Raw genomic sequence first — 23352 nt, forward strand, 5'->3', positions numbered from 1 at the left:
AGGAATGACCTCACTGGAAGTTGCCTTCAGCAGGAATCCTTTGTATTCCCTCCCAAGACTCCAGAGTGGCTGAGAAGGCAGGAAGCGAGGGAGGAGTCCAAAACTCAGCAGCCCTTTGTCTTTCACCTTGCCTGAAAGGAACCACGTCCCAATGGGGTTGGCTGTCCTGAATGGACAGCCATACCGCTACTTTCTGTAAACTGCAGGGAGAGTTTGCAAGCGTTGTGCTGTAGTTCTTGATAAATATCCCAAACCTGGAAGCTGCTGACAAGTCGACCACTGGAGCTGGATCTGAAGAGGAAGATTATGAAAAGACGCTTGTAGCGATTTCCAGTGACCGGAGAGCCTGCTGTGTAACTGAAGCCTGATGTAATCGTTCCCTCCAATTGCCCATGCGGCAACTCCTACCCAGAGGCTGATGAGATCCAATAGTCTCAGAACTGAGGCATTCAATGACTTGCTGCAACCTTGCTGGGTGGCAAACCACCAATACCGTGGGACCTCAAGCCTGAGTGCAGTGCAACGTCTTCTGAAGTCCGAATCTGTCCAAACCTTTGGTGGACTCCTGCTGGATCTTCAGAGACATGACTCGAATTCTAGAAGTCCCTTCAGCAAAGTGCACGACCAGATTAGTGAAAAGACCAATAATATTAGTTCTTCATCTGGCTGCTGTAAAAAGGCACCAAATCCACAGAGCTGCAAGAATCCATGAAGAAACCATTGCTGGAAGCCTCCTTTGATGACTGATGCTACAATTTCCCATCCATTGTCCAGTGCTTTTGTCTCCAGAACAAGAATCCTGCTGCATCCTGAAGGCATCCACTCTAAAGTTCTTCTTCTCTCCTAAGGTACTGTGCTGGCTTGGGTAATACTTACCTTAAGTCTTATAAGAATCCTGTGAGGGGTGATTCGTGTGGTTGGGAGTTTGCCCATACCATTTGCCAATGCCTAGTGCTGGAATATATATAGGGAGCCTTCTCTGAAATCCCTGAACACTTAACTAACTCTAAAGCTAATACTTACTTGTTAGTTTTATATAGTATATAGTATGATATCCTCCGGAACTCCGACTTTCCTGAAACTGAACCATATCCTGACCTGCCTACAGCTGGTGCCTAGACCTCTTGGGTCCCTCTTCTGTCTCTGAGAAAATTCATGCTATAGACTAGGGAAAAACTTTCATGATAAGGATTCTATCTGGAAATTGTAATAAGTATAAAAGTACTTACTTATCAGTTAATGTTGTAACTGTAACAATTGCTAGTGCAAGCCACTAGTAGTTAAAGAGTGGAACTGACATACATTGCGTCTTTCTTAAATTGTACCATTGGGTTTTGCTTTCCCTGCTCTGCTTTATACAGAGCTAAAACAGTCTCTGAGTTAATACTTACCTTTCATTTGCTGATAGCTCCTCTTAAAAGTATATAGGTCTTACTCACCTTGAATAGCTGCAGCTCTTCTAAACTTGTAACCCTGGGCTGTGCTTCCCTGAATAGCTTTGGTGCTATTCTAAAATAGTTTCATAAAGTTCTTACTTACCATAGAAACTGTATTATGCATGTCTGGGTATAACATACTGGGTATAACTAGCTATTCGGTAGCGTATAGTTATGTACCAAAAGGTCAATTACTTACCTTGAAATACATAGCCTCTTTCTTAAAGCGTAATTGGGTTTTGCTTTCTCTGAATTGCTTGGTGCAGTCTAAAATAGTTATCGAGTGTTCATACTTATCATTGGGTAGCTTGAGACCCCTCCAGAAAGTATATGAGTTGTTTTACTAGCTCTGAACTGAGTTCTAAAAAGTAAAGTTGGCAGGTATATACTTGTAACAGGGTTTATTTGTTTTATTTATTTATTGGATATTTGCAAGGCACCTATACAACAAATTGTGTTTCAAGGCACCACAAGACAAAAAAAGGGGTTGGGGGGAACAAAGGAGAAAGATAACAATAAAGGTCCTACTAGGCCTTGGAACATTTGGATTGTGCAAGTACAGAAACAGAAGTGCGAGGGAGAGTGGGGGTGGGGGAAGTGCCTACTGCGCAAGTGTGAAGTGCTAGGGTGGGAAGGGAAGTGCAGGGTAAAGAGGAGAGAGTGCAAGTGAAAATGGGAGGGCTGGAGGAGGGCAGGGGGGTATTGGCCACAGGGGTGGCGAGTGCTAAGAGGAGGCCAGGAGGGCAAGTGCCAGGGAAATGCATGGGGAGCTGCGGGTGAGGGACCACATGCTAAGTACGAGAAGAGGGGTGGACTGGCAGGGGGATGCCTGGTGCCTTGTAGGAACTCAGAGAAAAACAAGGCAGCCAGTCACTGCGGCAGACAGGGATGTTAGCAGGGGAGGAGAGGAGGGAAGGAAGAAGAGAAAAGGAGGGTGTTGAGTAGCTCCTGGAACTTAAGGAGATCCGGCTGAAGCCTGAAAGGGGCAGGGAGGCCATTCCAGAGGTAGGCTCCTGCGGAGGAGAGAGATTTACCCCCCACTCTGCTTAGAGAAGCATCTGATCGGAAGAGAGTTGGCGCTACAAGACTGAGGGGCTCTAGCATGGTGGTATTTATGAAGAGAGAGTTGGATGTAGCTGGGTCCCAGGCACCAGAAAGCGTTGTGAATGATGCAGAGGGTCTTGAATTTGATCCTAGCAACAACTGGGTCCCAGTGGAGAGGTTTTAGGGCTGGAGAGATGAGGTCCCTGGGCTTGAGGCCAAGGATAAGTATTGCAGTCCTATTCTGGATTAGTTGAAGAGGGCGAAGGGAGGGTAGAGGAAGATTGAGGAAGAGGCTGTTAGAGTAGCCCAGCCTGGAGAGGACCAGCGCTCTGGAGAGATTGAGTTTCTCGGGGAAGTTGAGGAAAGGTAGAATGCTTCTGAGGAGGTGCAGCTGATAGCGGGCCTTCTTAGCAAGGTCAGCGATGTGAGGAGAGAGAGGAGTCAAAGATGACCCCAAGGTTTTTTTCCTCACAAGAGGGTGAGGTGAGGGGGCCCACAGAGGGAGGCCAGAGGGTAGGGGGGAAGGAGGGAGCAGGGGTCCCATTCAGAAGGCTCTCACTCTTGCTCTCATTAAGGCAGAGATCATTGGCAGCACACCATACCTGAATATCAGTCAGACAGTCAGGGATGAGAGAGGGGGAAGATGATGGAGTAGATGGAAGCTTGAAGGAGAGCTGAGTGTCATCTGCACTGGAAGTGCAGAGAGAAGGAGGAGATCAGGGGGGCCAGATGGGCGAGGTAGATGTTGAGAGGATAGAGCCTTGAGGGACACTGCAGGTGAAGGGTATGACAGACGAGAGAAAAGAGCCCAGTTGTACCTGGCAAGGACAGTCAAAGAGGAAAGAGGTCAACCAGTCAAGTGCCAGGCCTGTGAGGCCAAGGGTGTCATGGAGCAGATTAGTCAGGGTGGCCTGATTGACCATGTCGAAGGCAGAGGAATGATCCAGAATGATAAGAACGGAGGGAAAGTTGGAGTTGAGATTTGAGAGCAAGTCTTCACAGGTGTTCAGTAGAGCAGTTTACGTGCCTCTGGCTGCTCTGAAGCCAGACTGGTGGTCGTGGAGACAACCAACAGATTCAGTGTGTTGGATCAGTTGTGAGATGACCAGCTTCTCCAGGTGTTTGCCCAGGAAGGGGGCAGAGGCGTAGCCAGGATTGTCTAACAAGTGGGGCCTGAAGCTGATGTAGTTGGGCCCACACAGGGACAGTAACATCTGCAAAGGCCTATACGGTGCTGCTGAGGTGGCATTTACAGATTCTGTGTGGGCCTTGCCCGCTGAGGCCCTACCCTGTCTATGCCTCTGGGAGGGGGTAACGTAGATAGGGCAGTAGTTAGCAGGGCAGGAGGGGTCGGTAGAGGGTTTTTGAGGAGAGGATGCACAAGGGAGTGCTTCAGGGGTAGCGGGAAGGAGCTAGTGGCAATGGAGTTATTACAGAAATCGTCCAAGGCTGGTTCAAGGGAGGTAATGTTGTCCTTGATGGTCCTGAAGAAGCAGGGGAGCACCTGTTTGGAGGAAACTTTCATAGAGGAAGTGTCTTGACACCTCATCCGGTGCTATGGGCGTGAAAGCGGAGACTAGGAGGGAAAGGGAGAAGGGGGGCATGGGAGTGAGAAGGGGAGGAGAGTAAAGGAGAGAGAGGACAGGATGTCCTGAGTTTTGGTTAAGAAGTGGGAGGCCAATGAAGTACAGAGGGTCAGGGATGGCAGGGGAGAAGAGGAGACTGCAGTAGGATTGGCGAGTTCCTTGCAGATTTTAAATAGTTTGCTTGTGTTGTTAGTGGCCCCAGAGATGCAGGCTTGGATATGGGCCCTCTTCTTCGAGCGGATGGAGAGTCTGTGCCCACCACTTCCGCTCAGCAACTCTGTACTTCCATTTCAGAGAAGCGAGGTCAGAGTCAAAACAGGTTTTGCGCTTAGTGGTAGGCTTCATGCGGATCCTCATCCTCAAAGGATGTCTACAGGTTTGGTGATAGAGAGATGAAGATTAGCAAGGGCAGAGTCAGAGTGGGTGTCCATGGTAGGAGTGGGAGGGGGAATGAAAGTGGCAGCAAAAGCAGCAGCTGACACTCGCTTCATTGTTCGAATGAAGGAGAAGGAGACAGGCAGTGCAGGCAGAAGCTTTGCCGTGGGACCCAAGAGATTCAGGGGAGAGGACAGGAGATCATGGTCCGACCAGGAGAGAGGTGTAGTAAGAGGGTTGGAGATGGGTATGTCTGCTTAGATGAGAGAATCCAAGATATGTCCCACTGAGTGCGTCGGACCAGAGGAATGAATGGTGAGGGAAAGAGAGTCAGAGGCTGCGGAAGAGTCCAGTAGCCGAATCAGGACAGTCAAGGGAAGAGAGGAGATCAGACCACTCCGAGAGGAAGAGGGAGAGGGAGACAGGATCACGAGTCCTGTAGATGGTGGCGAGAGTCAACAAGAGGGTTGGAGAGACACCAAGCCTGCAGACGAGGAATTTGAAGGACATGTAGGTCCGAGTGAGAATGATAGTAGCAGGAACCCAATTAGGGAAGATCAAGCCACTCCGACTCTGTTAGAATATAATAATAATATGCATTTTTCTTAGTCCTAAGCAAATCCCTTTTTGCGATCAAAACCCGTTCCTTTAGTAATGTTCAGAAAAGTGTCGCAATTGTCAGTCTCACCTAGTATATCTAAATGAAACTGTGTTTGTGGCTTTTTCTGTCAGTCATTACAAGAAAAGACTGGGCCTGTGTACTGTGCATTTTTTAGCTGCCTGGCTTTCACTGATAAACTTAGGTTAAATAACATTAAAGGCAGGTCCTACCATTCAGCGAAATAAGAAAACCTGTTTCTATATGGTTCCATTCTCTTAGCTAAATGCTATGTAAAGACTGACTACACTAAGCAGAGGTTAGTTACACACAGAGTCATAGTATTCAGCCCTTCCATTTGTGTTAAAAGCACGAAAGGTATCTTTTAAAGGTTGTGCAAATAGGGCGACCATTGTTGGAATGAAGGGCAGGTGGGTTCTGTTTTTAAGGACCTCAAACACAAGTCACTGTCGGTGAATTGGGGGATGAAGCATGCGATTAAGCCATAAGCAAAGAAGAGACTCTTGACATAGCAATAACATCTGTTGAATATGCAATATTGTCCTGCCCTTTTGTAAGTGAATTACTGTGTATGTAGTTTAAATATATTTGCGTTGTTATCTTTTGCAAATGAATAACAAATGACCAATGTTGATGCAGGCTCTGTTTTGTATAAGACGTGACACAGTGAACCATTCAGGCACTTCACTTCTCCACTCTCCATGAAATACTGGTTGTGGATGAACCTTAAGTCCACTCGAGTGTATGATATTTGTGAATTAAACGTTACCTTGCAATCTTGAAACTCTGTCTCAGATTCTCTATTTTGTTTAAGTTATAGCGCTTAGAAGTCTCACCTCCAGACCGGTTAGGCCTGGGCTTGGAGAGGATCTTGTAGCCCTCAGGAGTGTGTCAAAAGCAGTGACAGAGCTGGCAGTGAACCACATCTCAGTAGGAGTAAGAAAGTAAAGGTCAAAGTCTTTAAGAAGGAGACATATATCAGAGGAGTGTTTAACAGCAGAGACAGAGTAGAGGGTAGCTAGGTGAAGCTGGTTGTCACCTTTGAAGGCCTTCCTCCCTTGAGGGGTACAGGGTTTTAGTACTCCCGTCGGTGATATTGAAGGGGTAAGGGGTGGCAGACAGAGGGGAGGCAGGAGAAGGGAGGAAGTTGATGAGAGACAGAAAATGCCTATCAAGAAGGAGGAGGTTGGACTGGACCATGACAGTGCCATTCAGATAGACGTTAATGAGTACTTACCATGTGGTGCCACCATTGATGGACAACGAAGAGAAAGGGCAGAGGTCAGAGACCACGTGGGGAGTCCAAAGGTTAGGAGAGGGAGTGACAAAGAGGACGTCTGTGACAGGCTGCTTGGAAGAAGCGTTGACGTAGGTGTCAGCGATGGGCAGGCCAGGGTTAGACATCAGAAAATCTTTTTTGACCTTTTGTCTTCCAGGCTCTGAAAGAGTGGTAGTAAAGGAGATAGAGTAGCAGTTAGAGTAAATGGGGGAAACGGAGAGCACCATGGAGGGAGAGGACAGGGAGATGGGAGGGGGAACGGTGGAGAGAAAGAAGGAGAACTGCACAAAGCACGAAGAGCTCACCAGGCAGCCTAGCAGCAAGACAGGTGCAGACAAATCAGATACAGGTTGCCGGGCGGGGTATGGCGCTGCTCCAGCAACAGAGGAGGAAGGCGCCAGCAGGTGGAACATTATGGCTGGGGTTTGATTTATTATGTGATTTCTATAACTGAGTGTCACTGCATGACTGACTGGGTCTACTACCCTTGAATTACTAATTGTACTCTAAAAGTATATATAACCTGGTTTTACTCCCCAAGAATAGCTGACTGCCATTCTGAATGTGTTGTAGTAGGTTTGACTCTCCTTGACGGCATAGTGTATTCTTAATAAGGTTATACTTTGGGTTGTAACCAATAAGCATTAAGTTGTTTTTTATAATTGTGTTTATATGATGTTTTTATATGATGTTAGTAGTACTTACCTTTCCCAAGATTTATCTTGGTCTACTCATATTTAAATGCACCCGTTATTTTCTACAATACATAGTGTTTCAGTATTTCTTTGGATCATATGTATGCTATCATTTCTTTGTACCAAGCTACAGCCCTCTCCCCCCTAAGATAAGCCTGACTGCTCTGTCCATGCTACCCACATTCTCAGGTGGTACAGTCTTATACTAAGAGTGGGGCTTATATATTGCCTCAGATATAGTTTTAATGAAGTCTCGGTAGGACTTTAGAAAAACTGTCCTAAAGCAGTTCACACCCCTTTTCTCTGTGGCCGGATTGTCATTTGCGATTCTGCAGATGGTGTGTACACTGATGCCGCGTGAAATACTGGTGCATTCGGGGACTACAGGCCCCAGGCAGCAAAGTGGCACACTGAACATTCCACATTGAGGTTATTTCCAGCAACATGCGCTTTGCACATGCATAGTATCTCCACACTCACTGTGTCAGCTCTTGCTGATGGCAAAGACGGCAGCTGCTTCTCAACAATTTGTATGGTTGCAGTGGAATTCTTCGTTGATCTGACGTCCTTCTCGATTCCTGACTCAGGCCTGACTTGTGGATTCGTTTTGTTTGCCAATTTCGTAGTGGGGCCTGATTCTGACTTCCAGTGGCATGTCCAGACTCTTGACTGGGGGTGGATCATAGTTTAGGATAAAGGGGTGGCACCTGGGACGGCCAATCAGATTCCAGGGGTAGCACGTGCCACCCCAGGCCACTCCCGGGACATGCAACTGCTAGTTTCTGAACTTAGCCTGCCTACTGACCCTGCCTTTGCTCCTCATTGCCTTCTCAAGATCTGACTCTAGCCTGCAAACTTTGCCTTCTCAGTATTGACCTCAGCCCACCTGTGGAACTCTTCCCTTGGATCGTCAACACACTGCTCGGGATCTTCTCTGTTGGAGGACCTTCAATCTACTGTTACCTTGGTTACGTGGAATTCCTTGGCTCCTTTCCACCCTGGGGTGGTAACTTTCTACACCCTTTAGCTTTCATCCTTGTTCCGTCCGGGAGGTCCCTGTGAACTGCTATGTTTTCTGTCTGCTGGGAACAGCTGTGGGCAGGCACCTCCTGTTCAATAGAGATTGCCAACCTTCAATTTAAGGTACAGCTTAGGTTACCCACCTACTCACACCCATTCTCTATCAGGTAGTAAAGGATAAGGGGGTGCGATAGGTTGTTGTATGATATATGGCATTTGTAACGCACCTATACACAAGTGTTTCAAGGTGCGACGAGGCAAGGAGGCGGAATAGAGGGAAGACAGACAACGATCCTACTAGGCCAGGTGTCATTCAGATTGCGCAAGTGCATGGGAAGGGGGAAGGAGGAAAGTGCGGGGGTGAAGGGGAAGATGACAGTGCAGTACATGGGATAATAGAATAAATAACAGTAAGTACAAGTAAGGCCAGCAGGTGGCAAGTGCAAGGATAAGTGCAGACACCAGGTTTCAGGTGCTGGTAGTGGGACTGTAAGGATACAGAGAAACAGTCCCCAAGAGCGGGGGTTGCCAGGAAGGCAGTGCAGGTGTGCCACTGGCGGGGGAGGGGACTTTCAGTTTCAGCCAGGAAGTCAGCAGGGGAGAGGAGGAGAAAAAGCAGAAGCAAAGAGAAAGGTTTTGAGGTGCTTCTGGAACCGGAGATGATTCTCCTCAAGTTTCAGGGAGGCAGGGAGGCTGTTCCAGATGGAGGCCCCAGCTGAAGAAAAGAGATCTACCACCAGCTCGTTGCTTGGAGAAGTGACTGACCCTGAGGGAGTTGGAGAGTGATGAGTGAAGAGCTCGAGAAGGAAGATATTTAGGAAGAGAGAGTAGAAGTTATTGAGCCCCCTATCCCCAGAAGTCCTTGTGGACAATGCAGAGGGTTTTGAACTTAATCCTTGCAGTCACTGGGAGCCAGTGCAGAGATTTCAGTCCTGGAGAGATACAATCCCTGGGCTTGAGGCCAAGGACAAGTCTTGCAGTCCTGTTCTGGATGAGTTGCAGAGGGTGGAGAGTAGAAGCAGGCAGATTTAGAAAGAGGCTGTTGAAATAGTCCAGCCTAGAGAGAACCAGAGCTCTGGAGACAGTGAGCTTCTGGGGGAAGGAGAGGAAAGGAAGAATACCTCTGAGGAGGTGCAGCTGGTAGTGTGATTTCTTAGAGACGTCAGAGATGTGAGGAGAGAAGGAGAGTGTGTAGTCGAAGAAAACTCCGAGTTCTTTAGCCTCACAGGTGGGAGCAGGAAGAGGGCCAAGAGAGGCCGGCCAGAGAGTGATAGGAAAGGAGAGTGTGGGTGTGCCGATGAGGGGAATCTCAGTCTTACTGGCATTAAGGCAGGGATCATTGTCTACATACTACATGTCACTGTGTTTCCCTTCTAACGTAGTGTATTCTTTCCACAGCATGGGAGTGAGCCTTGCAGTATTCCTCTAGTCTTTCACCCGATTCATCAGCCCAACAAAGAATTGGGTTTGGGGGGAGCGGTCAGGATTGATATCTTCCTGAGCACTCTATCTACATTTGCATGTCTTATTAGCAGATCCCGCAGGAGGCATTTGCATTGATTACTGTGGAATCTCCCTCATTTTAGCAGTTGTAAAAAGCATGCAGATCCCATAGGAACCCACAGCATCACTGCTCGCAATCAGAGATGCTGGTGGATTTATTTGATGGAGCTGATGTGGCAGGTTCAGATATTACGACCCTTGACCCTTGCTCCACAAACAAATGCATCAAAAGTGCTTGCTGCGTAAAAATTAAATGCAGAAAATTATTGATGCATGCAATGGGCGCCCCTTGCTGACTGTCAAAAATGACACCCCATAGTATTGAGTAGTGTTACACAAGTTATTCCTGGTGAATGAAGCTCATCAGTGCTTTAAAAATGGAAAGACACTCACCTTGTCACATGATGCAACAATGGGTTTACTTAAACAAGCTGCCTCAAGTGAAAACTGTTCACAACTGGTTAAGTCACAGGTACAGGCTTAAAAGTATATTCAATACAATCTTTGTACACATGTTGCCAGCCATTACACGATACCACTATCTAAACAATATGGGATAGTTTAGAGGGGAAGGATGCAGTGGCAAAGAACTGTTCTGATTCATGGCTAATGGAAATAAGTGTAGAACCCAGCATTCATCTCCTCCACAGTCAGTCTCCCTTTTAGTGTGAAGTGGGCTCTTCATCACGAATGTGCACAGACTATCTTCAAGTCTGAATGGTTTAATGCAGTTTGCCTTCAAAAAAAGGATGCAAAATAACTTTCTCTCTTCATTTTAGGTCTTTGGTTTTGTTCACCACTCTCTGCGTGCTTCTTGCTCGAACTGCCGCGTGGTCTACATGCAAGTCTGCAGCCTTCCCCAATACACATGACATTTTAACATGAAAATACATACAGAATCCTAATTAATAATATATCAAATGCTTCAACCAACCCAACTGTAAATGATTAAACATTGATAAGCACATTAGTCATTTCCATAGACAAAGTTAACCACCTATTTTATTAAAATATCGCATAGGCATGTGCAGCAAGTTTCTACTTAAAAGCAGTATGTGTGTACCCCAGATATTGGATCCACTGGCTTGGATTAGATGGTACTTTGATCTTTTTTTAAAAAGTGTGTTATAAACTAAATGAAATAAAAAAAAAATCTGTTCCACTAAATGACATGTAAGGGTGGATCCAACATCAATACTTAGCCCATTCCAATGGGACTTCGATGGGGGGCGCGGTAAAAGCCTGTCATTGTCAGCAGTGCTGGGTACGTACTGCATAGTAGGATGTGAGCTTGGAAGGCAGCAGCACCTTTTTTTTAAACGAGAATTGCCATGAGTTTGTTTTTTCTCTTGGGTGTTACATTATGCAATGTATCGCTAACTAAAGCGAAATAGGAAACTAAAAGCAAAAAAGGTTAGCTTTGCTTCAAGAAGAGTCAAAACTAAACTTACCTTTCTCAATGAGAGACTGAGTAGACGGAACTAAATCTTCCCACGGAACAAAATTACCAGTCTGTAAATCCACAAAGTAGTCATATATAGATTTGTCTCCAGTTGGCATTTGGATGCCTTGAGCGGATCAGCGAAAGACAGAAATAAACACACAGACAGGTTAGTAAAATATATTTAGGCGTTTGTATATACACTTTTTCGGAAATATCAATATATTTGGAATACAAATCTTTTATTTTAGTAGCAGTTTCATCTCTCTGATAGAATCCATGTGCTGTTATGCACAGCCCACTTAGAAAGGCATTAGTGCAAAACATCTCCACCTTTCCCCAAGTAACTGATTACACCTCTTTCCCTTAGAGTCCGAGTCCAGTTAGTAGGAAGCAAAAGGATAATCATCTTAAGGAACTCAGATAACTTTATTCCATGGGGATGCTCTCTTTCTTGTGCGAGATGTGTCCTACTTTGTGGCAAGACTGGACACTGTGTCTCAGAGATAAGAATAAGCAAGAGGCAGGGTACAGCACTTGGAATTCCTACTGCATGCAGATGGATCCCTCCCAGAGAATCCCTAATCACTCAGCGCTGAACACGGAAATATGGGCAGTGGCGCTGCAAGGATTTGAAGGTGAGGCGGGAGGTTTGTCACCAATAAAAAGAGAAGTATAATGGAGTCACTACAGGTGAGTAACGTTTCACTACTCCTACATCTAGCCCCTTCCATTGCAGGTTATTGGAACAAATTACCTAGCAAAGAAAGCTGTCCGCAGAGCACAGTGTAGGATAAAACAGATATAGATAAAGGGAATATAATGATTTCTCTAGCCAAGCAAGCAACTGCTGTGCCTTCAGCATTCAGAGAAAATCCTAGAGTATGAAATGTGGTGCAGTCCACAGGGCTACTTGCCTGACCAGTTTCAATAATGGGATACTTTTTGAAGGTCATGGAATCCCATTGTGTTTTGGTGGAGCAAACATGACCCCTTCGGGAAAAAGAATCTGTTGGCTATGTCATCCACAACGCAGTTAAATACTTTGGCATATATTGTTTTTCACATTCCACCTATGGAGACGGCTGAGCACCACTCATGTGATGATCAGATGGTAGAGGTATTCTCGATCTCAGAGCTCTTGGACATGGTCTTTGACCACAAAGTACATTTAGGGGCCCATTAATGTGGACCCATTACATCCCTGCTTCATAAACGTATACTTGGAGAACCTTGACCTTCTTTAACTTGATCAAATTTATATAATTTACTAATCCAGTATGGCACATTATTTAATTGGTACAAAATGTTTTTTTTTAGTCCAGTACATTTTTCTGGTGTGTGTATTTTATTATTGCAGTTAAATCGTACTGTCATTATATATAAACTGTGCATAAAACCTGCATATTCAATTTGTTGGTAAAAATGGTTTTTACTGTACATAAAATAAATCAGAAAATCTATAAGAAAATAAAATCCTTGATAAATGTGTCAAGTACTCATGAAGTAACATTTAAAAAATAGCAGTATAATTGAATTGTATCATACTCAAAATGTACTGTGAATATTCTGTTCTTTATTTCTAACATCACATGATAATTTGGATTTCAATGGATATTGAGAATTTATTTAGCATGTATTCCTTGAACAACATTGGAAGCAATAGGATTCTCATAAAGATGTTTCAATTAGGTCTGTCCCTTTGCTGCTGTTACATTTGTCCTCAGCCAACATTTGTGCTTTTACAGGTTCAGGGATTACCAACTACATCCTGCTTCTTCAAACAAGATGAGAGAGAAATGACAGCTTATAGTCTACCATCAAGCAAAGTGGGCAGAATGCAATATCCCCAAAATTGAGCAGTAATCAATCTTAATAAATAAGAGTGTCACCATTTCTTTCCAACACTGAATGGCTTCGAAATAACTTGATTTTGTCCTAAACATCTGCCATGTTACAAGGAATTGCATAGTTGAGGTCACATCCACTCTTAGTTGTTAGCATTGTAACATTTTGTAGAATATTTTTAAGAATGTATTACAGACACAAGATAAAAGGACAGCACCTACCGAGAGTGCGGTCCCCCTCAAAAATTTCATGAACAAAGGTATTAAAGTCATAAGTCACATTCAGGAGAGCTTCATCTTTGGCCTTCAAGCCAATGAGCAGGTCTCCCTCGTGTTCATCCTCGCGTGTCAGAACACCTCCTAATGCCCATGTAAAGGCAAAGACGTAGAGCTTCCCAAGCAGAGCTGGCAGTTTTTCTGGATTCTTCTCCAGAAACCATTTTGACTCTTCCCTGTAGAGCAAGTATAAAAGTGCCTCAGTTCATTTCCACACAACAAGCAGCCAAAGTAATTATGTCCTGCAGAAGCACAATATCAACAATAATAGTGCATACCCATACAGCATATTTTTATCTTACTTTAAATCAAAACATTTCTCAAGATTAATATATTCCTTCAGAGGCAATTTAGGTACTTTATGGAATTTCAAAGAACACAAAAAGGGGCACAAGTCTCTTATACAGCAATCGGAATCCGGTGAAAGCAGTTATAAATTTGAATTAACAGAATCATGTTAAAAGTACTACTGCTGGTAACGTGCCATCCCAGAGTGGACGGATCCTCAATAGAGCAATTGTCTGCAGGTACCTCATCCACTTACATAACAGATACTAATCCCAATGATTTCACCCACACTAGGGACTCAACCACCACAAATCCCCACGGTCAGAAGAATCCACATTACATGGGTCCATGGGAGTTGTGTTCTCTGCTTCCACAGCAGTTTGAAACTAAACTAATCTCCATCAACGTCACAGTACACATTTTAATGTATATCCTAAAGCAGCCACCAACCCCCTACATTAGGGCTAACCTATCTCATCCCCCTTGAGAAGTAAGTGAATGCAATATTTATGAAGGCATTAAGTCAATCCTTGTGGGATTTGCCTTAAATGCAATTTTAGTACAAATATGCGAATGGTGCCATTTAATAGAGTTCCAATGGTGCTCTAAAATCGCACCAATTAGGTTCATGATGAATTGTGCTACACCAAATAGGCAGATGAAGAGTCTACCAGTTCCCTGACTTTTTTCATAGATCATTGGGATGTTTCTGCTTCACTGTTGAGGGTTTTATTCTGTATTTCCTTACTTTTACCATTATATAAACTAAGACTTTTCAATATATATGCAAAAGGAGATGGATGACGGATTTCTAGGAAATCAGATGAATGCTACTTTATTAACAGGAAGATTCGGAATATGCCTTAAACATATTAACACCCTCTCTTCACTGAGTGGGAAATGGCAGCACAAATTTCCCTTGGGGTTCACTGACGGAATGAGTGTTCAAATATACTGGGCTATTTATGGACTTTTCGATAGCATGTGTTATTATGTTCACATAATAAATAATATCCAAAATGGGTTTTGCAACAAAGACCCATGCCTGTCTCTTGGTGGTGGTTACAGAGACCAAATGCCATGATCAGCGGCATGATGCTGGGCTTGGAGGAGTTACACAAGGATCCTCTGGACCACCCCACCTTGCCCCATGCTTGAGGTATGGAATTGTCAATGATGGCCAAATATTTGCAGCCTTGTCCCTTTAAGAGAGCCCAATGCCCACGTATTTCCATAGTCTAGCTGGACCAGATCAGTATACCCCTACCTGTAGGCATCCTATAGTAAGAGTGACATACAGTAAGGGACCATGATGGGGTGAGCTGACAGCCTCTGTTGGTCTGTGTAGACAGCCACGAATACTGAGAGATAGAAATTGCATGGTTAGGTTGCATGGTGGCATCTAATCCAACTGCATGATTTCCAAAATGGTGGCCAAACCGAACGTAGCCTGGTTTATGTAAATAGTACATCCATACGTCAGGCACACACTGGAGCCTACAAGCAAAGTGTCATGGAGGAGGGATCCTTGTGTTTTTGCAGGAGCTACCTTCCTTGTTTCTGCAATTTGTTCTTAGACAGAACACATTAAAGTGCGACTTCATTGTTCAGAGGGCAAACTTAAATAATTAGAGTTAAATCCTTAAATTAACACTGCAACATGCTACAAATTCAATTTTCAGTAGGTTTATGAAATTTGAAATGGTAAAGATAAATGTGGAGTTAAATTATTTCAGATTTGATCATAAAACATAATTTGATATGCTTTAGACATGTTGCCACAAATTCAGCCTAGATAATTTTGCATCAGTTAATTAGATCTGGGAAAATTGGTTGGTAGGATGATCATATTTTTAATGAGTCATGCCTGTGAACTTTCCTTCCAGGATATGGTCCCTGAGAGGAAGAGGATGGCTCACTTACACCTACACTAGAGGAATTGGAGAGACATTTATCCTCTGGGAAGCTAAGACACAGTGGATTAATTAATTAATTCATCTTTTATTACGTGTGTAATACCAGAGACCCGTCTCTAAGCGCAGGACCAGGATTCAAACCCATGTTGCTCTGCGTTGTCTTGCTTCCAAGACAGAAACATAGCCCCTGAGCTATCCTCCTGGCTCAGTGGCTCAATCCACAGTAAGTGGCACCACCTCCTATTTAAGCATGCCAGATGTCTTTCCTTTGAGTATAGATGGGAAAGCCTCTTTGTACCGAATGAAGGCCTCTGCCTTTCTGGTATTGGAGTGGGAACTAAACTGTGACCTTCAAGTATGTAAAATTAAGTCAGAGTGTAGTAAAACATTGGAAGACATACATGTAGTATTAGCTTGGATTATCTTCTGTCCCTAGCCTTGGGATGTGCATAGGAGGGTGCATATGGGAGAACAAAAGCATGTGTTAGTGAGCCTCTCACTTGTGACATTACTCGGTTGTAGGCTGCAAGAATGTCTTAGCATGGATCAGCTACCCCTGAAGGAGTACTTGCATGTCTCGGAAGAAGCTTTTCCTAGAACCTATGGCATCGGACCCGGTTCTGTCTTTCCAAGACTTGTGCGATTCCGTATCACTCTTTGTTCATGGCCAAAATGAAAACCATCAGGTCTAATGTTAACTCCATGCTCCCTTCTGTGTCTGCTCTCTCTTAGCCCCCTACGGTATCTCTCACTGCAGCTCCTTAGTGCATTTTCCGCTCTTTCACCCTGTGATGTTTCCACTGCAGTTTCTAAACTAAAGTCCTCCTCTCCTCAGGACCCTATTCCACTCAGCATCATGAAAACTATAGCGCCTCACTGCATTCATCTTTTGACCAAAGCTGTTAACACCTCCCTGTCCACAGGAGTAATCCCTGCCTCTCTTGAGCATGCTACTGTCATTCTGTTGCTAAAAAAGCCTTGCTGGACCATCTTACTCCAGCTACTTTCCGGCCCATCTCGCTCTTCCTCTTCTCTATGAAGCTTCTGAAATCTCTAGTCCGCTCACTGCCTTTCTTGAAGAATCTTCTTTCTTTCACTCATCCCAGTCAGGCTTCTGTCCAGGGTGTGGTACCAAGAGTGTTCTGGTCTGTGTCATGGACAATCTGGCACGTACCCATGGCAAGGACAGCATCAGCACCTTGTTGCTGCTTGATCTTTCTGCCGCCTTTGGCACCATCGATCATGAGGTCCTGCTGGATCGCCTGGCAGGGGCCGGCCACTCGGGTACCGTCCTGGCCTGGTTCTCTTCCTTTCTCACACACCGGCGCCAAACACTCGCTTTTCCTCCTTTTTTTTTCTCAGGTGGTGGACCTCACTTGTGGTGTTCCTCAAGGGTCTGCCATCTCCCTGGTCCTATTTAACACCTATGTTCAACCTCTGACCAAACTGATCTTCTCCCACGGCTTCCTTTGTTATTCCTATGCGGATGACACGCAGATCCTGGAGCGCCTTTTAAAAGAATAATGTAGTTGTTCATTTGTAATGACACAACAATGCAAGGGGGGAGGGAAGAACGATCCTACTAGGCCTTGTACTTTTGGATTGTGCAAACGCAGGGATTTATAACACGCTTAATAACCAAGGTCGATTTTAAGCACGGATCCAGGATTTGAATCAGTGTTGCTCAGCGTGGTCTTGCTTCCAAGACCTGCTCGTTGCCACTGAGCTTATCCTCCCTTCACAAGGAAGGATAGTTCTTGACATCCCCACCCCAGAGGCGGCGGCCAAGTTCCATGTCTGTTTAGAGGCCGTGGGGGAAGGGATGAATAATAACTGGCTCAAGTTGAACGGCAAAAATACTGAGGTACTGGTGGTTGGGTCTCCCTTGGCTTTCACTTTTTGAACCACCGACTTCTGGCCTCACTCTTTGGGCCCCTTTCCCTTACCGGTTCCTATAGCAATCTGGGAGTGAAGCTTTCTATTTCACTCTCCATGGAACCTCAGGTCAGTGCAGTCTGTCAGCGAGGTTACTTCCAACTCAAGATTCTCTGCTGTGTTATTCCCTATATTCATTCTTAGCTTCACGCTCCAGTGGTGTCTGCTCTTGTCTCATCTTCTATTGATAATTGTAGCTCCCTTTTTCTTGCCCAACGCTCTTACTTGATATAGTGTCTTCAGATCTTACAAAATTCGGCTGCACGGCTAGCCACCTCCACCCCCGCTGTTCTAATATTTCTCCCATTCTGCTTAAAGCTGCATTGGCTTCCTGTGTGTAAGCGTATTCGCTTCAAAGCATTGTGCCTGGTTCATCGTGCCTTCTACGGACAAGAGGCAGAATATCTGTAGACCAAGTTTCATCTCCTATGTCCATGGACGGGCTCTGCGCTCATCTGATGCTTGCCTCCTGGCCGTCCCTACAGTGAAAATATAGCTGCATCGGGGGTTGCTCCTTTTCTGTGGTAGCGGCGGCCCTTTGGAACGCCCTCCAGAGCCTTTTTGGAGCTACAGTTAACTATTTGGCTTTTTGCAAAGCCTTGAAAACTCCTATCTTCTAGTCTCCTTCCTTTTCCTGCTAGAAGTGCCAAGATGCCCTAGGGCAAATGCCATGCTTAATAAATGCCCTTCAAATCAAACTTCTTTCACTGAAGAGGACTGTTTCCTTGACTTGCCATTGGCCTGGTCTGATGAGCCTGTGATGATTCCCCAGAAAACCTGGTCTGGGGCCCCCTTCTCATGTAGCCAGGGAAAGGAAGGCACTTTCTGATCCTGAATTGAAATAAAATTGAAGGCTATTTCGAATACTGAACTATTAGAAACCAGCTAATACAGTATTTTACGAAACCAAATAACTGTATTTTTAAACGTGTGAGTTTGTTGAGAACCCAGCAAAAAGATGCAGCAATATTATAAGAACCTAATGCAGACAACCCAAGCCGAAAAAACAAAACAAAGCAAGGCCATTTAAAAACAACCGATATTGCCAAAGGCATAAGGGGACTAATGAAAGTTCCAAAGGTTGTAAAGCTTATTGCCTCTATTTGAAGAAGCGTATCACAAAAGCTGGGATAAACCCACATTGCCAAAGACAAGGAAGCAGCAGAAGAAAATGTTATCCTTGTGTTTGGTTGCTAACACAGTGGGGAAACAAAAGTGGCAAGAAAGTGCCCTTCCGGAAAAGGTTAGTCAGAAGGAGAAGAGTACTTGCAGAGGGTTCGGAAAGTGCAAAAGAGTACTAAAGAGCACCAATGGGAATCTTTCTTTCCCTGAAGAATTGCTAAAAGTCTAATCTTGTAGAGGAATGAACACTGCAAAGCTGTTGTAACCTGATCTTAACCACAGAGACACTTGTTGTTTGAGAATTACTGTCCAGGCAGGGGAGTATACCCACGTGGAAAACCTTCCTGGCATGGAAGAAAACCAGGTAGAAGTTGATGACGTGCTGTGAACTGGTGTTAACAAGTTATTCTGACTGACTTTTATTGCTGAAGATCGAACTGTATGAAAGTGCTGCAGAGGAGATTATTTTTTTTCAGAAATAATACGTTGTTGCAAAGAATCCTGACAAAGACAATTTATGTTGTTACTGACATACTAAGGAATCATTCCTTGTTAATCAGAAGAAGATAATTTTGAATCTTACAATTGCAAAAGGAAGAGAAAGAACCTTTGTATTGAAACTATGAGTGTTGGAACTTGCTGTTGCCAAGTTGAAGCCACAAAGAACTTGGTTGGAACTTTTAATACAAATCAGGGTTTCCTTGTTTCATTTTGGAACTGTGAAGCAGAATCCTGCTTCAATCTAGGGACAGTGAATTGACCCAGATTATAAGGAGAGACTTATCATATTGTGAATTAAACTGTTATATTTGTTGCCTTTGAACTGCCATGTATTACCTTATTGAGTTATTATATGTATAAGTCTGAGGGACAGATATCCTTTGTTAGAATCTTACCTTTAGTTTATTTTAGGCAGGGAAATCATCGTCAAGGTAGGGATAGTGAGGTGTTTATCCAACCTTTTGAGTTAATAAAATGGCATCTTTTGAAAAACCTCCACAAAGTTGTCTGCCTCACATTTCTGAGCCCTCACACTGGGTACAAAACATGAAGAAGCCATATCACCAATTTATCTTCAGGAACAGTGGAATAGATAGGCCTGCCGAACTTGCTCTGTGAGTGTTACGCCTCCCACTACCCCACACACTTACCTGGGTCCACGTAACCCCTTGACCCTCAACCATCCTGTCAGATCACTGCATGGCAGACCCGGCGTTTATCGCCCCTCCCGTTCTTGGCAGCTGAACTGGAGATTGACATCACGCTACAACGCAAAGCGTTGCTCACGGAGACCCGCGCGTCACGGATCACGTGATTGCCCTTCACGCAGCAACGCTCCTGTGTCACGTATCACGTGACCCCTGAACTGCTATAAGAGACTTCCGGAAACAAGGAGCGTTGCTTCACAGCTGTTTTCCTCCTGGATCACGTGACGCTACTCTACGCCTTTTTGATACTTACGGATTGTCTTTGTGCCTCGACCACGCTTTGTTTCACGGATTGTCTCGCATTACCCTTCTACTACCGAACTTTGGATCTTCAGTTGCCGACCTACGCTTTGCTCCACGGACTGCTACTGCCTCACCCTCCTGTTCGAACTTTGGTCCTCTTGTTTACTTGACTTCGGCTTCGTCTCTGGATATTCTACGGATCACGTCTGTCTGTTTTGGTAACCTGGCCTCCGGCCTCCACTCTAGGTGTTTACCTGTCCATCCATATTCCTAGCCTCCAGCTACTCCTGCTCCGGGGTTCAGCCTTCCCTCACATCTCTGGGCCTCCTCTTGTACAGATAGGTAAGCAGCACCAACTTTCCTGTGTCTTTAGTTGTCCTTCCTATTCTGTGCATAACTGCCTAACCTTTTGCTTTACAGCGTTCAAGGGGTTCTTCCGGCTGTTCCCAAATCGGCTCGACGGATTTCCACCTGTGGCCTCAAAGACCGCACAGGAAGTATTTCTGGTGTTGTCTGTGCGGTACTTGGGGACGGAGGTATTTATACTCTGCACGACCATCAAGTCCATAACAGACTGTGAAGCCTTTGGCCGTTCAGAGTATGAATCCCTCCGCCGGGGACCCAGTGACCGCTCTAATGCAGGCCGTAGCGGCCCTTAGGACCGACATGGCGGCAGCTACGACCGCCATTCACCATCGCTTAGACGCCTTGCAAAGCACACGTTATCCTTTGCCTATAGACGCCGAGTTCGGAGACCCTGCCCCTCCAGTACAACCTGTCCCGGCCCCGGCCTCCGTACCCACACCTGTTTTGCTCCCAACCTCTTTCCCACTTGCCGCTCCAGAACGCTATCAGGGTGACCCGCGGAAGTACCGCACCTTCATAAACCAATGCAAGCTCCACTTCTTGTGCAGACCCCAAGCCTTCCCCGATTCTACCACAAAAGCGGCATTCCTTTTGTCCCACCTATCTGGTGTAGCGGCCACCTGGGCAAACCCAATGCTAGAAAACGACCATCCAGCTTTATATGATTTTGAGCTCCTCATAACGGAAATGGCTAGAGTATTTGACACCCGCTACAAGGCCCAGTCAAGGGACCTGGAATTACTAGATCTCTCACAGGGAAAGCAAACACTTATCGAGTACATCACCCGTTATAACCAACTCGCCGCTGAAACCTCCTGGCCAGAGGAGAAAAAGGCGATCGTGTTCTACCGTGGGTTATGTAACTCCTTGAAGGACGCTCTATCAGTGGTTCCTGCTCTTCCTTCTGTGTTTACGGATCTTGTAGACCTTGCACTACAGTTGGACGCCCGGAGGTCCGAACGGAAGGCAGAAACCACGTTTTCTGGCCAGTCAACCCCTGTTCCTTCCCCCGCCAGTTCTGAACCCATGCAAATAGGTGGGATCCGAAGCCCAATAACGCAGTCTGAACGGGAACGTCGGAGAACCAACAACGCCTGTTTTTACTGCGGGTTAAATGGACACTACGTAAGGGAATGCCCCCGACGACCAAAGAACAAGGCGCCGGGTTTTCAGAAGGCTCGCCCATGATACAGGGGGCACCGGCGAGCCTATCCACGACCCCCACTGAACCCGCCTTCGGTCCTATCAGACCGGTTGTGGTCCAGGCCCTGTTGAAACCTACCCAGGAGATCGTCCATGCCGTTCAGATCGTGATCGACTCCGGGGCCACGGGTTGTTTTATAGACATCACATTAGCCCATCGTCTCAATCTGCCTTTGATCAAAAAGGAACACCCGGAACCAGTGCAAGCGGTCGATGGCACGTCCTTGGCCTCTGGTCCGATTAAGCACCAAACTGCTCCTTTGGAAGTGGTGATACAGAGCACTCATAAGGAGAGCCTGTCATTTGACCTCATCACCACACCACAGTTCGGGGTTATTTTGGGTATCCCCTGGTTAAGGCACCACAACCCTTTGATCAATTGGGGAACGGGACAGGTAACATTCGAGTCAGAAGAATGCCAGCACTTCTGCCTAACAGAACCTGAATCACTCTCCTCTCCCGCCAGAATCCTTGGCGCCTTGGCTTCCTCCAGTATCAGGGAAACAGCCACTGACACCACGTCAACTCACACTGTGGGAGCCGTTATGGCAGGTATTCCTGTGGACTACCATGATTATCAAATGGTCTTTGACAAAGTCACAGCGGAAGGACTACCTCCACACAGACCTTATGACTGTCCTATTGAACTACTCCCGGATGCTCCTATACCAAGGGGTAGGATCTACTCGTTATCACAGTCTGAAGAACGGGCTTTGAAAGAATACATTCAGCAAGCCTTGCGTTTGGGTCATATCCGTCCTTCCTGTTCTCCAGCTGCCAGCCCTATCTTTTTTGTCCCAAAAAAGGAAGGTGATCTGCGCCCATGCGTGGACTATAGACGGTTAAACGCTATCACCGTGAAGAACAGGTACCCCATTCCGCTCATCTCCACGCTACTGGACAGGTTGACGAAGGCGTCCCCGTTTACCAAATTGGACCTGAGAGGGGCATACAACCTAATCCGCATGCGGCGTGGAGACGAATGGAAAACGGCATTTTGCTCCAGACGGGGATTATTTGAATATACAGTGATGCCTTTCGGGCTCTGTAATGCACCTGCAACGTTCCAGCGTTTCATCAACGATGTATTCTCGGACATCTTGGATACGTACGTGGTGGTCTATCTGGACGACATTTTGATCTATTCATCCTCCTTGAAGGAACATATCGCTCATGTTAGAGAGGTACTCTCCCGTCTCAAAAAGAACGCCCTGTTCGCCAAACCCGAGAAATGTCTGTTTCATACAAGGGAGGTGGAGTTTCTGGGGTTTCACATCACCCCTGGAGGGTTGTCTATGAATGAGTCAAAGGTCCGTGCTGTCACGGAATGGCCAGTCCCTGTCAACCTCAAACAGCTCCAGTCTTTTCTCGGCTTTGCTAATTTTTATCGACGTTTCATTGCCGGTTTTTCTTCCATTGTGTCTCCCCTGACTGCGCTAACTAGCCCTATCGTCCCTTTTGTCTGGTCCTCCGTACACCAGGAGGCTTTTGAAGCACTTAAATCCAGATTTGTTTCTGCCCCCGTATTGCAGCACCCTGACCCGGACCTTGCGTTTGTAATAGAGGCTGACGCTTCCTCGTTTGCTCTGGGTGCCATACTGTCACAACCGTGTCCAACCACGGGTAGTTTGCATCCGGTAGCCTATCACTCACGGAAGTTCACTGCAGCCGAGTCACACTATACAGTGACCGAGAAAGAGTTGTTGGCCATCAAGGACGCCCTCCAATCATGGCGTCACCACCTCATGGGGGCGAAACACCAAACCATAGTATACACGGATCACAAGAATCTACAGGATCTGGCCTCTCTTAAATGCGTGAACAGCAGACAAGTGCGTTGGCATTTGTTCTTCGCTGCTTTTGATTTTGTGGTTAAGCACAGGCCAGGTCTTGTTCATGGTAAGGCTGATGCCCTATCCCGTTCACCTGGGGGGGAACCACTGTCTTCGT

At 45.8% G+C, this 23352-nt stretch overlaps 1 protein-coding gene across 1 annotated transcript in view; it reads right to left on the reverse strand.

The window, feature by feature from the left end:
- DNAH14 (dynein axonemal heavy chain 14) overlaps nucleotides 1–23352 on the reverse strand; it is a 2000441-nt gene that overhangs the window by 1006904 nt on the left and 970185 nt on the right. The window contains exons 43-44 of the mRNA XM_069608705.1: nucleotides 13068–13297; nucleotides 11009–11125 (exon numbers count right to left, since the gene is read on the reverse strand). Of these exons, the coding sequence (XP_069464806.1) occupies nucleotides 11009–11125; nucleotides 13068–13297 (347 nt within the window). The remainder of the gene's footprint in view (nucleotides 1–11008; nucleotides 11126–13067; nucleotides 13298–23352) is intronic.

Source organism: Ambystoma mexicanum, chromosome 4q (assembly GCF_040938575.1).
Source record: "Ambystoma mexicanum isolate Mex_15411 chromosome 4q, UKY_AmexF1_1, whole genome shotgun sequence".
Lineage (NCBI taxonomy): Eukaryota > Metazoa > Chordata > Amphibia > Caudata > Ambystomatidae > Ambystoma > Ambystoma mexicanum.